This window comes from Thermobia domestica, chromosome 1, assembly GCF_964235325.1.
Source record: "Thermobia domestica chromosome 1, izTheDome1.hap1.1, whole genome shotgun sequence".
In the NCBI taxonomy this organism is placed as follows: Eukaryota; Metazoa; Arthropoda; class Insecta; order Zygentoma; family Lepismatidae; genus Thermobia; species Thermobia domestica.
Genome location: NC_137454.1, coordinates 332029566 through 332048392, shown reverse-complemented (window position 1 = coordinate 332048392; position 18827 = coordinate 332029566). Strand labels below are relative to the sequence as shown.

Sequence of the window (18827 nt, the reverse complement as noted above, 5' to 3'; positions counted from 1 at the left end):
AATTCAGAATAATATACTGATGAAAGAATACGGTATCAGGTTTTAATTGTCAATTGTTAATACTATTGACTTACTGTAGAAAGAAAACTGCAATTGATTTGTGACATTGAGATGCTGATGGCCCTTATGGGAGAAAGCGCCCGCACCCCTTTAATAATGTCTATCCGTCTCTGGTTCAAATCTGGATAAAGTGTGATGGAAATCAGCAAATATTCAAATATTGCATATGCAAGATTCTTGCTGGTCTTGGTCCTGCGAGAATCTTGCAGATATGATCTTAGTCTTAGTCTTGGTCTTGCATCGGTACTTTTCTCACCACCAATCTGTTCAACTTTTAACCTTATTTTGGCCGATATATATATATATATATATATATATATATATATATATATATATATATATATATATATATATATATATATATATATATATATACCGTCCTATCAAGTGGTACGTTTTGTCGCGTATTCGGGGCCATTCCATAGGGATTTCTGGAGGTAATTTTCCCGACATTCTTCCAATTTTTACTGTTCACGTACATTATGGGTTCCAATACATAGCACCTCTGGAAAGCTTGTTTCATGCTGAAGAGAATGAACTATAAATCATGACTTTCCAGTGAACAGTGTTGATGCAATAGCTATTTCACTGCGAGTCTACGATTTTCTATATACTAACAAGGTTAATGGCTCCCAGGGACCTACTCCATTGTCCATGGCACCTAATTTTTTTGTGCATGAACATATCTTTGTTATGTTTATCGAATGGACTAGGTTTGATTCGGATGACCGGATGACACGTTCATGTCCGTTCCTAGTCAGTATTTCAGCTGTCCTCTGTCCACGTTTTCCACGTTGTTCCCGTTTTCTATAACGCACAATGAAGTCCCTTAGAATAATGTCTATCACTGCTTTCTTGGTGTTGTGGCAATGTATGTGGTATGTGCGAACCCAGAAACATACCATCAAACTCTCTCAACACTGAAATCACTTGTATCTACTATTGTGCTACTCTCTTGACATGACCTTTCCCAGTACTGCTATTAATGGAGAGTTATCTCAGCTGAAACAAAATAATAACAAAGTATTAATCGACCTATAGTGACGTTAATAATAACAATAATAATTAATAATTATAAATGAATAAACATTAAACTAAACTATGAAGTAAGAGCAGGGACAGAAATGGCGGAAGGAACATTTAGGAGGAAGAGAAATTTATTTTGTGAGTTATTGAATAAAAAATTAAGAAAAAACTCGTAAAATGTTTCTTATGGAGTATTGTACTCTATGCAGCAGAAATATTGTCATTACGCAAAAGCTACCAAAAACGACTGAAAGTTTCCCAAACGTTGTTGTGGACAAGAATAGAGAGAATAGCTGGGTCAAACGGAAGACGAACGAGAAAGTATTAGGAGTAATAGGGGAGAAACGGACGATTTTAGATGTATTTGATAGGACGAAAAGAAACTGGTTGGGATATTGGCTGAGAAGGAACTGTGTTATGAGAGACGTGCTAGGAGGAATGGTAGCAGCAAAAACACGGTGGGGGAAGCAAGAGGATAGAGTTGATAGTATTAAAACAGAAAAATCATATGTGAAGATTAAGAGGTTAGCTGAAGAATGTTGCATGGGAGCTTCTCAGTTGCAGCAAGTGACCTATCAATAATGACAGAATACCTATGATGATGACGATGAACAAGAACACAACAACAATAATAATATCAAGGAGTACAGTAATTCTCCATACTTTACTATGTAAAGGGACTTCCCGCCCACAACTCAATACATACACAATATATTGTCTATTTCTAGTAAATAATGTTGGGCAATCAGTTGATCATCCGATGTACGTACACGAAGTTAGTGCGGAGAAGAACTGGGACATGATTAACCTGAATGTTGGAGCCACAGTGGCGATGACACGGATTGTTCTACCTCAGATGCAAAGAAGAAGGAAAGGTGCCATTGTTAACATTGGATCTGTTACAGGAAATATGATTGTTCCTTCCTTTGCAGTCTATGCAGCAACCAAAGTAAGTTCAGGAAATTATTAATTATCTTTGAAAAGAATCGTAATTTCAGTAGTACTTTATATATACCTGGAAGGCTACTATCATGCCAAATTTCATCATTCTAATCCTGTCGGAATTACCTAAACATTTTGGGGTGTAGAAGAGCTCCAGATAAATAACATGGGAAAGATTTTTCAATTCCCCATAAAACCACTCTACGATTGGAAATTTTTATTTCTAGTGATTCACTTAGGTAGCGCTAACTAAAACGTACAAGCATACCGAATTTCAAGTGTTTATTCTTATTCTAAATACCTAAAACATGAGATTAGAGGTCCAAAAAAAGGTCTATTTAAATAACATTGGAAAATTCTTCATCCCCTCTTTAGACTCCCTAAATACTAAAAATATTCACTTTTGACAATTTTCTTGTGGGTTAGTACAGAAAGGCTACAATCATGAGAAATTTCATCATTCTAATCCTGCCGGAAGTACCTAAACATTTTGGGGTGTAGAAGATGTCTCATATAAATAACATGAGAAACATTATTCAATTCCCCAGAGAACCACTCTAAATTTGGAAATTTGTATTTTTGGCGATTTACGTAGGTAACGCTAACGAAAACGTACAAGCATACCGAATTTCACGTTTTTATTACAAGTACCTAAAATATGAGATTATAGGTCGAAGAAAATGGCCCATTTAAATAACATGAGAAATTTTTTCATCGCCTCTTTAGACTCTCTAAAAATTTAAAATATTCACTTTTGGCAATTTTCCTGTGGATTAGTCCTGAAAAACTACAATCATGCCAAATTTCAACTTTCCACGTCAACTGGAAGTACTCCTTATTTTATGTCAGTTCATGCAGTTTTATATAAGCCTATAGTTAGATAAGATTAGATTTTATATTTAAAGTTTTTTTCCACATTTAATTAATAGAAGGGAGGAACATCTAATTATCAAATAAAGATGAAAACAGCTTACTTAACATTACCAAGTATATACCGTAATTTTACTTTTAAATATCATTGAAAATAATCAGTGTGTAAACATGATTTGGACTTTATTATTTTTTAATAAATGACCTCTCTTTGTTCCTTAAAATGTCCAGAAATGTATTGAAGTATTGTTATCAGTGAACAAAAAATTTTTAGTTCGCTTCTTTACAGTGGTTAATAAGAATTGTCCTAAGGATGTTCAAAATGTAGATGAGCTTAAGATACGTTTAATGAGTACATTGGCATAGAAACGACTTTTAAACAGTGTTAGTGCACTTCATACATTATCACGTCTACATTCATAGGTCATTTCTGTCCGTATTCTCATTGAACAAATCAGAGTTTCAGATACTTTTCGAGCACTCTTAGGGCATTTCCTTTAAAGCACTGTTACGATGCATTCTAGACATTTTTTGTTGACTAATAGAACATTTTAGAACATTTTTTTTTACACGTTAAATGTTGACTTCTAAAAATGTCCAAACGTGGATTTATTATTATTATTATTATTATTATTATTATTATTATTATTATTATTATTATTATTATTATTATTAGGAAAATCATATCCACGAAGAAATTAAATGTCGACTAAAAGCAGGGAATTCGTGTTACTATTCGGTTCAAAATCTCTTGTCGTCGCGAATTCTGTCGAGGAATTTGAAGCTTAAAATATACAAAACGATAATCATGCCTGTTGTTTTGTATGGCTGCGAAACATGGTCACTTACTCTGAGGGAAGAACATAGACTGAAAGTATTTGAGAACAAGATCCTGAGACGAATATTCGGACCCAAGAGGAACGGGAATGGGGAATGGCGGAAACTTCATAACGAGGAACTACATAATTTATACGGTTTACCTAACATTGTTAGGGTCGTCAAGTCTAGGAGGCTTAGGTGGGCGGGTCATGTAGCTAGAATGGAAGAAAGTAGAAACGCTTTCAAAGTCTTAACTGGAAGACCAATCGGAAAACGACCATTAGGAAGACCTAGGCGCAGATGGGAGGACAATATGAAGATGGATCTCGCAGAGATAGGAATAGAAAGTAGAAACTGGATGCAGTTAGCTAAGGATAGAAGTCAGTGGAGAGCTTTTGTGAACGCGGCATTGAACCTCCGGGTTCCATAGGCCATAGAGTTAGTTATTATTATTATTATTATTATTATTATTATTATTATTATTATCAGTAGTAGTAGTAGTAGTAGTAGTAGTAGTAGTAGTAGTAGTAGTGCATTTATCATACTTACACCAAATATGTGGTGGAATATAATCACATTATTCACTACTAGCTGAAATACGGAGCATTACACGGAAAGAATAGATTCATAGAAAATGCTTATATTTAAACTCTCTTTCTCCCCGAAGGATGATGCTACATCAAAGTGATGAAGAAACCTCAACTCGATCTAAGTGGTAACTACGTTCAAAAATGCATTTCAGACGGAGAGCCTTTATTCTTTGCGAAAAATTATTATTATCCCTTTTCCCTCTTAGAATATGCATTTCAATCAAAGTGCAATAATAGAAACACAGGTCTACCCGAATTGTAACTGTATTTAAATATTAATTTTAAAATTATTACAATGTTCCCACACTGTGTCCATTTTACGAAAGATAATAGAAAGTATATATATATATATATATATATATATATATATATATATATATATATATATATATATATATATATATATATATATATAAATTGACCTTTTTTCCTCCTAAAAGCAAAAATTCATAAAACGGTGGAGAATGCAAGCATTATTATTTTTTTTTTTAAATGAGAAGTTTCCTTGCTCTAGCATGACATACTCATGAAATACTCTAGTTTCGGCGCACATTTGAAAGCCTTCTACGCCTAAAAGTACATATAGGCCCTATTAATGATAATAACACAATAAAAACCCATCCCAGGCCAAGTCCAAACAACCACGTTCAAAATATCATTTCAAAACTTTTAGCTGTTGTCCTGTGATAATAATATAGATAACCTCCCGATTAGGGCCGGATATAGAACGGGATGCAAAGGTGCACATGCACCCCCTTCGTTATAAATATACACTATCTAAAATGGAACTAGGTGTAAAAATAGCAACACTTTCCGAAACCTCCTGTCATCATGTTTCCATTTGAGGCTTAAAAGAAAGCAGAGTTTTACAAAAGCAATAGTTTAAGTCCATTATCTAAAAGTTGAAGGAAAATGATTCACCAAACAAAACAATGTAACATTTCTCAAGTAAGGAAGAAAACGGAACCCAGGAGGAGGGAACATTTTTTTCTCAATACTAACACTTGCGACCCTCTTTAAAATACTCTCCTCTCCATCCTCCGTTCTATGCACAGCGTTGTCAGGGTTAAAGAATATTGTCACATGTCACTTTGAAGAGTTTCATTGTGATTGGTAATCTTGGGAATTATTGGCGCACCCCCCTCACACAATCCTGCTCCCAATGACATTTTTACATATTGAGAAGTAGTTATGGAAATTGCTCCTTTTCACTCTCCACAACCGAGATTTTCTAAATATACTCGTGAGGTATTTCATTTTTAGAATAAATATTATGCCACAATCTCCCCTCAGGATGAACATAAAATAATTCCAAAAAATCTATAGTCTCTTTGATGTACATAGTTACCCCGAAGAAGGCAAAGCCAACATTGTTAATTTGTATACCAGACAAACAAACAAATTAACATTTATTTTCATATATGTATAAAATGTAAAAATGAATGTTAATTGGTTTGTTTGTCTGGTATACAAATCCATGCATTCAAAAAGTAATGTTACTCTCGTAGACTCAAAATTTGACTTAGATTTAAAGTTTTGGGAGAAAGAGGGAGTAATTATAAAATATTAAGAGTATTCACGCACTTTTGTATTTGGTAATAAAATGCGTTTCTGTTTCTATTTGCAGACTTTCGTTCATAATTTCACAGAAGCACTCCGAAGTGAGAACAAAGGTTCAGGCATTGTATTCCAAACTTTAACTCCTGGCCCTATTGCAACAAAACTCATAAAAGACATCCCTGACTTAACGAAAAATAATGTTTTTGTACCATCGCCTTCCACTTACGCCAAAATTGCAATAAGAACTTTGGGAAGAGCAGATATCACTACTGGATATTGGGTGCATTCCATTTTTGTAAGTTGATTATCCATTCAGTATATTCATTAAAAGAACAGTTATTTAATGAGAAATGTGAATGCTATAAACACATTCAGTATTTCACATATTCTTTAATGTAGCATTATATGACCGTTCGTTAATTAGATTAATTAAGATTTATCTAGGCTGGATTATTTTCAGTTGAAGTTTGATCCACTTCATCAGTAACGAAAATGCTTCTTTTTCATGTTAATGGAACATACTGTATCAAGATCTATTAAATGTTGTCAATACTACTGGGATCAGATAAATCGATTCATTAGGTTTGTAATGGCCTTTTTTCTCCTTATCCTCCAACTTGAGACTAAATTTCAAGAGATGCTTACATAATATAAAATAAAAATATGTTCGCTAATCGTCTAGGTAATTAAAAAAATGAATAGCTTAAACTTAATACCTACGGTTCAGGGAAAATTTTATAAATTATGCCCTTTCCAATTAGACTAACTTTTATTCACGGAAACAAAAATTCTCTAATTGGATCCAAAAAATAAAAAAATAAAAAATAAATAAATAAATAAAAAATAGGAGTTCCTTTAGTTGTTGAATTGCTTGTGGAACTAGGATTACCTCTTTAGTACTAGAGGTCCCCACCTACTTAAATCCTTAATTTCTGTTTGCTTCAGTGCAGAATCTTTTAATTAAAAAGAAACTAAGATTTTCTCTAAAAGAGGTTCTGAACATGCGTTCTCGTACAAGCTATCATAAACTTCAAAATCTCTAATAATCCAGGCTCTGTCCATAAGAGCTGTAGAAAAGTCGGGGATGACAGCAGATCTCTTCAGAACCTGTTAGAGGGTGATCAATTAATTAAAAAAATCGAAGGTAACACTTCCGCAACCGGGGCCTTCATTGTGAAATTCAATATTCAAAATGGCGCCCGCGCGCAAGTACCAAATTATATTTGAACTAAAATATCTTCTCACAGAAACAAGTTAGAAATTTTGTTTTTGTACCAAATTAAAGATAATTGATAGTAGAAGTAAGAAAACTAAGTATATTGTTTACATGTTGCTGCCATATTTAACAATAACGGTTATTTAGGACAAAAATTAGTTTTTCTCGTTCCTCTTTTTCATTTCATGACAAACAACTATGAAGTTATTAAAAATATGAAAACGCAGCCCAAACTAATTAAAGGACCATCATCTTAGCTTTCTATCGTTACCAATATCTTTAGTAGATCTTAAAAAATGACGGAGCTATTGAAATTTTAGTGGCACAGGGTGTAGCGTTTTTTGGACTGTTTAATACATTACCGGAAAAACACTCATTAAGTGCAAAACTTTCAAAGCCATTACTTTTCAACAAATTAAAATAGTCCATTCATTTTATTGATAAATTAAAGATAATAGGTTGCTGTGTCGTAGGAAGTGAAATAATAATGTTATTGCGTTTGCCAAATATTATTATTAACATGTTTGTTCATATAATATGTAGCTAACGTAATTATTATATTTTTTATTTTGTAGACTTTGATGTCATGAGAATTTACTTTAATTTGATGGTAATATCATGTGTGCTTGTGAGAGCTAGTAATATTTAACTAAGTTTTCTACAGTTTCAAAATTTTTACGAATATATGACTTTAGCTGTGCTTTAGAGAATATTTACATATTTCTTTTCAGAGCATAATGTAAAATTACTAACACCCAACATGAAACACTCATGTAATTTTTGGAACAATTGAAGAGGCAGTGACAGATATAGCAGAAGTTGCACCATTTTCAAGCAGTAATTCACTCAGATACATTTCAAAGACGATAAACTTTGCTTTTGTGCAGTTGTAGTCTTTTAAGACATCTTGAATTTTAATTTTGTTTTCCAAAAAAGCCCAAAATCTCTCCATTTGCACCAGTAGAAATGTGTACATGACTGATTAGTTAGTAGTATAGGTGAGGTGGTTACCCTTTGCTGTCTTTCCACATTTTTGACCGAGGTGATTAGATAGTCACATAAAATCTCTGCGGGTGCGTGTTTAAACATTGCTGCAGCTCCTGAAGAATACATCAAACAGATCAGCAAATGTTTGTAAACCTTTCACTCGAGTTTTACGAAGTTGATTCATAACATCAGCAATAATTGCTGTATTCATTGATGAATGTCCTTCGAAAACGTACTCAGACTGTTCCAACAACTTTTGCAAAGTAGGCAAGTAGACTACTTTATTTGCTTGACAAAACAGTGGAAGTTTTCGTCTGTGAATGGTCTTCAACAACGGAGTTGTTTTGTACAAAAGTTGCTCGTTTCGGAATGCCACATAAGTTTCATAGCTACGTATCAGGTAATTCAGGATTTCTTCTGCATTAGAATGTGGTACAACTTCATGCGACATGAAATTGTACAACTACAGAGGACTGTGAACTTTGTACGGGATTTCCATAAAATACTACCATTCTGTTAACAGAGTTACAAACTTCATCAAGTACATTATTAAGGAACTCATGGTGTGTTTGTGATATACCAAGAATTTGACTGAAGATTTGGCATGTCGAAAGAACTTCGTAGTACGACAGTTCCCACTCCGTAATATAATTCTTTCTGCGCATCTGACCCATAATTCCTTCCGATGATTTCTTAGATATATTTATAATCTGTTCAAGTATCATATCAGCACCAACTGCGCTAAATACATTGTTCGTTCTTCCGACTACGAAGTGACCATTTATGAACTGAGCATTTATTTCCGGGTGTTGAGTCTCCAAATTTCTATTTTTTCAAGATAGAGGGACGCGCATCACAGGAAATTGATTCGATTGAATGCCATGAATACCGGAAGCAACTGCTGTACAATATATAGATGCAGTGGCCAGTATCCTTCTCGGTAAGCTCTTTTAAGGTTCTTCAGCAGAATAAAAGATGTAAAAACTGTTCAAGGCAGCGGCACTGCTCTGAGATTGAGCTGAGTTTCTCTGAAAAGTTCTGCGAAGCTTCGGTATTTCATCTGAATTAATGCCCAACTCCATGAACTGCTAAGAGCACGTTAAGCTTGTCTTTCTTTCATAATAGTCATAGTGTCAACGAACTGCTGGATGACAGACGTATAATATTCACCTTCTTCTTCCAGGAAAGCCTTCCCTTTAGCATAAACACATCTGCAATCATAAACACATCTCTCACTGCCCTAACGTAGATAGTTCCCTTTAGAATACTCTTGGTTACTTTGGATCCAAAAATTTTCTATGAAAAGAAACTCCAAACCACTACCAGATATGTACTTTCCTATGAAGAAGGTAATGTGGAATGATCCTAGCATGAGGACAATGTTTGAAAATTCCTTGCTCCTAAGTTGAATTTCGGCAGCAATGTGATACACCCCTTCGTCACATACTACACGCATTGAAGATTGGTTTAAGTGTATAAGTAGGCTCTGGAAGTTTCTTTCATTGCGATCTGTACACTATTATATTCCGTTACTGGATACGGCAGTACTGGAAGAAAGCCAACTTGTTTCTTAGAAACATCTGAACCCGTTATTATCGAATTCACAGTACCCCGCGTTAGAGTGGATTCTAGCTCGTATGCAGCATGCATTATGTCTTGAGTTAACTCCTTCTGACGCAGATTATAATCGATGTCCAAATCATACAGTTAGTGAGAAATTGTCAGCGTGTTTTGAATCGATATAGGTTGTACCTTCCTTTCTTATTTCTTCAATTGCTGAGATGGAAGCAAGGATTGAAGATGACTGGAGGTCTTGCTAATACCGACTTCGACAATTTCGGTTTCGATGGGACTTTTGTTGGCATTTCCCGGAAAAACACCATGACTGTATCGTGGCTATCACGGACTCCTGACAGAGTAGCCTCTTCAAGGTCGAAATTGTCCTTAGCTCATACCGTCAAACTATAACCCTGAAAGTGGGTTGAAAAAGACAAGGTGGAGGAACAGATCTTTAGTGTATATTGTGCAAGGTCGCTTCGCGTTTGCATGATATCTTTATAGCCAACTGACACACCTAATTTATTCATAGTTGAGATCAGTTGTCTGATTTTTCATTTCTCATGAATTGACTGTGGGTTGCTTGGAGGTTGCTTTCCTACGATGATATATATTATAGAATAAAGTCTGGAATACTGACTTCAATAGATTCTGAAAATTTAGATTCTGTTGGTCGGAAAATTCTTCAAGGTCATTTTCACTGTCTTCGTCAGTGATATGTAGATCTTCGCTTGCGTCCCAGATATAATGTATAGCTTGACCACTTGTAGCACTTCTAGGAAATCCAAAAGAGGTTGAGAAATTCTAGTGGTTGTCCAGGACTTATGAAGTTGCTGACTGTCCCCAAATTCTCGTTCAATACCGAAATCTGTGTGAAGGAGAGCCGTTCGTACTTCTTTCGCTGCACTCGTATGTTAATCGATCTCAGTTTGTCAGTTACTTCTTGAGTTGAAACCTAGAATCGGTTTATTTCTTTTCGAAGGCTTCGAAAACCTTACTTTTTCTCCAAAGTTTAACTTCGTTGTTATTAAAAGTCAGTTCACTTTTCCATTAATGAAGTCTCGAATTTTCGACAATACCAATCCACACCATTATCCAATAGTTTCTCGATAAATGGCGCCACTTTATTAAACACTCCACTTTTATTAGTTTTCTTAGACTCAGTAGTTGTGCTATCTAATTTCTGAGAATATTTATTGAGCTTCAGAAGGTAGTGCTCAAGACAGGCCTTATGATAATAGAAATCTGCACCGAAAACAGGTAATTCATCCTCCAAGTCACAAGTTCTCGTAAATCCGTCATCTTTAAAGAATATGGTTGCGGATAAAAATGTAGTTGCACGATTTGAGTCACATATTTTGTTCTTTTGTTTAATACCTTGTGTTTCTCTTTCCCACATACCGTACTACACATAAAATATTTCTTGCTTTATTGTTTGAAGATGGTGATCGTCGAACTGGAATATCTACTCTCATTTTCTTTGCCATTGGCTCAGATTGAGATTTTATTGAACGCTGATCCAGCTCCTCAGTTTCACTACGTTCTTTTTTCTTTTTCTTCCGTAACAACACATTCTTGTTTGCATATAACATATAGAATGCGTCATTACAATGATACACAAATTCTGCACCTCGCTGAAGATCCTTAAGACTTTTCAGAGCACCGTCCCTGCGAATTTCAGCCGCAGCTATAACATATTCTCTCCCTCGGAAAGACGACATTGTTTTACCTGAAGATTTGTCACGATTCTGGCAAATGATGCAGGCACGGATGCACAGGAAGAGGTGTCTCGGGATAGGAAGATGCCAACAGGTTTTCTATAGTACTTGTCTAGGATATTGGTGCCAACTATGGATTTTTATTATTCCACTGTCCACATTAGAATCTGCAACATTAGCTACATATTGTAATGTTTTGGTAGAGTCAAATGATAGGCCGGGTGTCTTTCTCCCTTCACCAAGTTTTATTACAAAATATAATAAATACAAGTGTTTCTAATTCAATGTCTCTTCCTCAATGACCAAGTGAAGGAATACTAAATGTTTTGCCGGGTGCCCCTTTTACTCATGGCATTTTCCAGAACACTTTGGCAGGTTGTAGGTTAGAATCGGATTATACGTTTAAGATGGGATCCTTAGTCCAGTGCGACATAGGGTAAGGAAGAGGTGCTCCTAGTCCACAGCAAGATAGGAAGGTAAAGGTTAGGCGATCAGTTGGTCGACTAATGCTGGGTCCCTCGGTGGTCCTCCTTTTATTTATCCTCCTCAGGTTTTTCCGTAAGGTCCGTCTGCATTCGGTGTTCCTCGGTGTCTTTCGTGTCGGCCTGTTGTCTGCTAGGTTGTTTGTAATCATTAGCATATGATGAGCTGACACGTGCGTCTGTTGTGATGTGGGGATCCTTGCAAACATGTTAATAATAATATTTGACAAATGCAATAACATTATAATTTCATTTCCTACGACACAGCAACCTATTATCTTTAATTTATCGATAAAATGAATGGACTACTTTAATTTGTTGAAAAGTAACAGCTTTGAAAGTTTTGCGCTAGTGAGTGTTTTTCCGGTAATTTTTTAAACAGTCCAAAAACCGCTACACCCTGCGCCACTCAAATTTCAATAGCTCCGTCATTTTTAAGATCTACTAAAGATATTGCTAACGATAGAAAGCTAAGATTATGCTCCTTTAATTGGTTTGGGCTGCGTTTCCATATTTTTAATAACTTCATAGTTATTTGTCATGAAATGAAAAAGAGGAACGAGAAAAACTAATTTTTGTCCTAAATAACCGTTATTTTTAAATATGGCAGCAACATGTAAACAACATACTTAGTTTTCTTACTTTTACTATCAATTATCTTTAATTTGGTACAAAAACGAAGTTTCTAACTTGTTTCTGTGAGAAGATATTTTAGTTCAAATATAATTTGGTACTTGCGCGCGGGCGCCATTTTGAATATTGAATTTCACAATGAAGGCCCCGGTTGCGGAAGTGTTACCTTCGATTTTTTTAATTAATTGATCACCCTCTAACAGGTTCTGAAGAGATCTGCTGTCATCCCCGACTTTTCTACAGCTCTTATGGACAGAGCCTAGACTATAAAGAGAGACCCAACATTCTGAGAATTGTCTGGCTTGAGTCCCTAATTCAGTTACTGCCCTCTACTGGACAAACCTGCAGGAAATCAGCTAGCTATCCATCAATAAATCAGGTGCAGGGAAAATAGGAAAATTTCCTTCATTCAGGAATACAGCACCTTCATTCAAAGGCTTGGTAAAAGGAAACAATCTCAAAACTCACAGCCTGTCATCCTCTTTCCTGACGAATCAGCTGCGTCAATTTTTTTGCCCAACTAGTATAACAAATTGGCTGAAAAAATATAAAAAAAAGTGGACGCTGCCTTCAAAAAATCTAATAATCCTTACTAAAATTTATTTCCACACAAATTTCCTATCTGGGGATCGAACTTTTAGCCTTAGTGCAACAACAACAAGACATACAATCAGAATCTAAATATTCCGACATGTATTGCTCTAATACAAAACTAAGGTCTTCGGTCCTAAGCCTTAGCCATCACCTTCAGCTGTTCCCTCGCTCCTAACTTGAAAAAGAAGTCACGAGAAAATCAAGACCTTAGAAGCGCTCCGGCTTCTCCTGGCCGCCCTGAAAGAAAATATCGTCTCAGTGGCATAAAACGAATTAATTCCCTCTGTAATTTCCCTTCTCTTTTATATACTATTTTACAACCCCCACTCCGAAATAACGGGAAACCTGTTATTCTGATTGCCAGTGTTTCTAACTAAAGTAACTAGTTCCCAAAAAGAAAATTTAGCTTAATTGGAATTATTTTTCTTATTTTTCACTTTAAAGCTGTAAAGACAATTTTCAGATTAAGCATATATATAATTATTACTAAACATTAATAAGATTGACCTTATTTTACCAGCGCTTTCATTACAACACATTTCCTTAGAATCTTGTGTTAGATATAAGGCAGCGGTGACGAAGGAGTAGATAACTTAACTCTGGCGCCTGGAGTCTGTAACGTGCATTTTGCGTTCACAACTATACACCACAACTCAAATGTTGAGGACGAAAATATCGCTCCCCCACAATTGGTCCCAAATTACTTCAAAAACTTTAATGAGCGGAATAGAATTACTAATAGCGAGTATACATTATTTCGAATTAAAGCCTTTATCAAAAAAATTAATAATCATAACACGAAAACAACAACTGTTATATTTCACTTTCTTGTTAAAAAGTATTAATTCATGTAACATTTTAACACAAACTATTCAATTAAAGCATTCAATATATACAACGTTCCTCTTAAGGGATTAAAATTCTAATAATTAACAAGAATCCTGAATCTATAAACATATTCACCTTCACAGAAGTTAAGACCGCATGGTCAATCTGTCTATTCAGCAGTTTCATATTGATAGCATTTTCATTGCATCTTTTAAGCAATTGATACGTCAGCAAATAAGTTTCGTTAATACTAACAATAGTAGGCTACAAAATATAAATATTCAGCAAAATAGGTTTTTGTTGGGATTTTTTAGTCAGTATAAAACTGCCTCATAGCTCATTCCATATCTCAACTACAATTTCGTAAACAGCTTTCAGAAACGACTTCATCAATTCCAAATAGTAATGACTTCTACATACACTGTTTATTTATTTAGGGGGGCACGGTGGTTCAGTGTTTGAGCACTTACCTCCGGTGTGTGGGGTCTCTGGTTCGACCCCCGTCCAAGTAAGTTTGTGATGGACGATATCGTGTTTGCGGGTCTTCTCGGGATAGTCCCGTTTCCTTCCACTTTCTCATTCCACCAATTCCTCCATCATCATTCGTTTGCCTTAATTATCGTCTTCCTTAGCCTACGCGGCATAATCATGGGACGTTAAACTTAAATATTTCATTTCATTTCACTTTTATTTATTTATTTATTTTTGTAACAAATATTCTTAAATCTGTACAAGTCCCAGGTTCGATTCCAACTCCCTCAAGTAGACTTTATGGTGGACAAACACCGTGTGGGTAGGTTTACCCCCTTTTCTTCCACTTTTTTTTTTATCCCATCATTGTGAATCTGATTATGGCCATCGTATCTCTTAACCTCGGTGCATAATCGTGAGTCGTTAAACTAAAAAGAAATGTGTTAAATATTTCAAGGCCTTATCCAATGGGAGCAAAAATTCCCGCAGACATTAATAAGGTTGTTTATATTTAATAACAGTAGAGATAAAAATATGAAAAATTAATAGACACAATGAAAAAGAATTGCTGAAAATCTTGTGCTTCTAAATAAGCAATTTAGTGTATACAAAATATAATGATGGAGATAGTTTTTGCTCTTCCTTTAAATAATGTAGAGTAATGTTTTAAATACTGTTCTGTCTATGGTTTTACATAGTAATAGTTAAGTGTTAATATACTTTTTTCTTTTATTGTTCCGTACAGAGTGAAACAATGCTGATGCTACCCTCTTGGTTGTCATTGTGGATTGTGAACAAAGTGTGTGAAGTTGCAAGAACTAAAGTTGTCAAGGCACAGTAACAAATATACGTACCGTATGAAAGTTTCCACACGTAAGATAAGAGAATTACAATGAGGTTTCGAAGTGAATCAAAATGCAATAAAAATAATTTCTGAAATTTCTATAATCAGAAATGTAAACCAAAGAATTTTCTTTACATTTTACGATATTTTTTAAAAAAAGTACAAAACTGAACAAAAAAATCTTTATCAAAGTAAAAGAAAGATCTATTTAAAAAAAAAAAAGCATTTGGCGTAACATGTCTTTTCGTGAGCCTGAGCCGCTCCAACGCCATCTGTTATTTACCTGCTGAACTACGTCCAACCGAAAGTCGGACACGTGATTAGCGCGCTACGTTGCCTTGTTTTATAACAGGCTCATCAGAAGCTTTCTAGATCCAATGGCCGTCATGTATTTTATTTACGTGATTACTCAGTTTACCTCACGACGCTGGGTGGACGCTGAAAATTGGGAAGCACTGGCCGGGAATCGAACCCATGACCACTGGAGCTTGAGTCCAGCGCTCTAACCACTCGAACATAGTGTCCCCCTATAATTTAAAGATCTGGCGTTTGAAAACACGTTAAATGTTTAAGTAGTGAACGGTCAGGCGGCGACCGCAGCGCCAGGATGTTGGTAGCGATGTGTTAAAACAAACTACGTTCTAATTAAGGAGCAGTAGTGTGGCAGTGTTTAGTGAAAGTGATAATGCAAAATAGGCGGCCTCTCTGATTTCGAAAGTGGGCAAGTTGGCACTTGGTTATGTAATGCGAGCGTGGCGATAGTGTTAAGTGTGTGTCAAAGGACAATGTCCAAGGTGATGACGTCATACTAATGTCACAACTAAACCATATCGGAGAACAGGAACAGTAGTGTGAAGAAAACCATTAGTGACAGGTCCTTCGAGTATTACAGCGAATCATCACTCAGAACTGTCATGTGACTGCAGTTCAAGTGACACGTGATTTCAAGCAGCACCTCTCACAGTCTCTATCGATAATCACAATCCCCGCGAGTTACACGAAATGAACATACTGAGTTGGGCTCCACGGGCGAAAACACTGATAAGATATCGTGACACCAATCATTTCGTGAACATGCAACATGGATCACTGATGACTGAAAACCAGTGATATGGTCAGGTGAATCATCGTCCACCTTATTCCAAACCCTGGATCGTATTTATGTGTGGCGCACACCCAAAGAATTGTATCGTCCACAGTGTTTCCGGCCAACCATGAAAGATGGCGGCGTGTCTATGATGTTGACCACAGTATATTGCTTTTCAGTGGATCCTGTGCTGACGTTTTACCGATCGTTTGTCTACTCGTGATTATGTTGTCACTTTAGGATACCGGTACTATTTGCATCCTATGTTCCAGTTATTATTTCCGGGTAACGACGCATATTCCAAGATGATAAATCGCCGATTGATACATCTGGAGCTGTTACGGCGTGGTTTGAAAAAAAATGAGAATGAAGTTTAATACCTCCCTTAGCCGCAAGATCCTCGGACGTGAAATAACATCTGTGGTCCGTTTCCGGAAACGAGAATCAAGTGCCAATTTCTGTCTTCTTCGTCTCTCACGAGCGACACACTGAGCGCGGAATGATGTGATATTCCACTTGTTACCATTCGCAACCTCTTATGACGTCATTTCACATCGTATCACAATTGTACTTACGGCGGTAATTGGTCGAACTTGGTATTAATATGATAGATTACACTTTTTCTTTTTAGATATTTCTATAATGTTGATAACCATCTTTAGGGCTTATATAAATATGCAACGATAATTGAATAATAATAGTCAGATAATTAAATTATAAATAATATTATTAATAGATAATTAAAAGATATTCGGCAATAAGTCATTAAAAATAAGTCTTAGAATACTTTCTATCCAATGTATAACATGCAGAAATGTCACAATTTGGGGATGTTCCTTTCTCCACAACTAGCAACATAATTACACTTCATTTGATACAATTTGTTCTTGTTGACAGTTGTTTTCCTCTGTCTTTTCCTTCTTGCACGTTATCATAACAATCAGGCAAGAAGAACTGTTTCTATGGCAACAGCGCGTTCAGCCAATTATAGTGGCTCATTTTTCTTGCGCTGCAATGGTAAACATTCCACCCTTTCTGCATGTTGCCAATTTGAATATAAACAAATGCACATTGTTTTAGTCGAATGTCAACTTGAGCAGTGGACCTGCTGGTTATTGAGAGAATTCTTTTTAGTTATCTTTTGTGTCAGTTAATTCTATAAAACTGAGATTTACTTGCAGTAAATATTTTCGTGTTTCAATATTCGACACAAAAGTTGGTAACACAGAATTGAGCATCGCGTGCGCGTAGCGTGCTGTCAGATAGGACAAGTAGTATCATTTGCAGCATACGAGAGCTGAATAAAATATGAACTTTATTAAAATGTCTGTGATGTTGTAGAATCGAGTGTAATATTTGCTTAACGAGTTTTAAGAGATAAAGGTGTGTATCAGAAGAGCTATCAGTGTTAGGAAATACTCAACCTACCCTTGATTCCCAGTAGCAAGTTTTAGTTTTTGTTTTACAAACGTGGATATCTAGTTTGTTTATAGCTCCCTGCATAGCTTGGGGCTAACCTAAGCGTCACCAGTGAAGCTGTCAGAAATTTGATGGTAGAATAGCTTTTAAACATTTCAGAATGACCCCTAATGACGGAATATTCAGACACTGTTTGTTTGCTGTAGGTTTATTTCTTCTACGTCTACGTAGTTTTTTTTTTAATCTTCTACGTCATACAATGTCGAGTTGATAATAACTGATCTTGATCATGAAGTTTACTTAAAGTATAAATCTTCTGTTAGATTATTTTGATACTCAGTCTTTGCATTAGACATTATAAATATATTTGTAACTTTAACGTTGATGTATAACACTTGTGTTAGATCGTAGTAATTAAATAGCCAACATGAGAAATTAGTGGAAAATAAATGTATTTAAAAATATATGTTTCTGCTCTTGTATTATTCTACTTTTCATTCTTATGAGAAAGTTTTGCTCATTCGTGAGAAATAGTAATTTAAAAAGTAATTTAAGTGAACCCTAAACTTTATCTTTTAACAATCAGTGTTTTTTTTATAAAAACGAGAACAAACAAAAGAAAATAATAAAAGAAAATCTTTCTTCTTCAATTCTTTCTCTGGATTCTGCTGTTCGTCCTTATATAACCAGCAATCACAAAAAACGGCACCACTCAGAACAATTGTGAATGTTTCCTGATATGCATTGGATTGAATTTGTGGATCGTGAGGTCATTTAATGTATAAAGCTAAGTGTTTTCTTTCAATGATCATATGTGTACTACAGTAGCAACACATAAGAACAGCTTACTATTAGAAGAACAACAATAGTGCTAATATAACAGTTTTCTCAAAGTGGTGCTATTTTTTGTGATTTACTATATATATATATATATATATATATATATATATATATATATATATATATATATATATATATACAGGGTGAGTCGAGTCAAAAGTCTTTGGGGTCAGAATTTGTCTTTTATTGTATGAAAGTTATGAGTTGAAAAAATATATTTTCTTAAGAAAATGTGATTTGCAATGAGTTGAAAGATAAGAAAGAGTGAGTATCTGGTCTGGGAC

General features: G+C 35.2%; 1 protein-coding gene across 1 annotated transcript in view; it reads left to right on the top strand.

Moving 5' to 3' along the window:
- The window catches only part of LOC145663115 (hydroxysteroid dehydrogenase-like protein 1), a 58176-nt gene extending 40009 nt beyond the window's left edge, over positions 1-18167 (top strand). The window contains exons 4-6 of the mRNA XM_081729399.1: positions 1815-2035; positions 5935-6162; positions 15099-18167. Of these exons, the coding sequence (XP_081585525.1) occupies positions 1815-2035; positions 5935-6162; positions 15099-15194 (545 nt within the window). The 3' untranslated portion in view covers positions 15195-18167. The remainder of the gene's footprint in view (positions 1-1814; positions 2036-5934; positions 6163-15098) is intronic.
- The last annotated feature ends 660 nt before the right edge of the window (positions 18168-18827 follow it).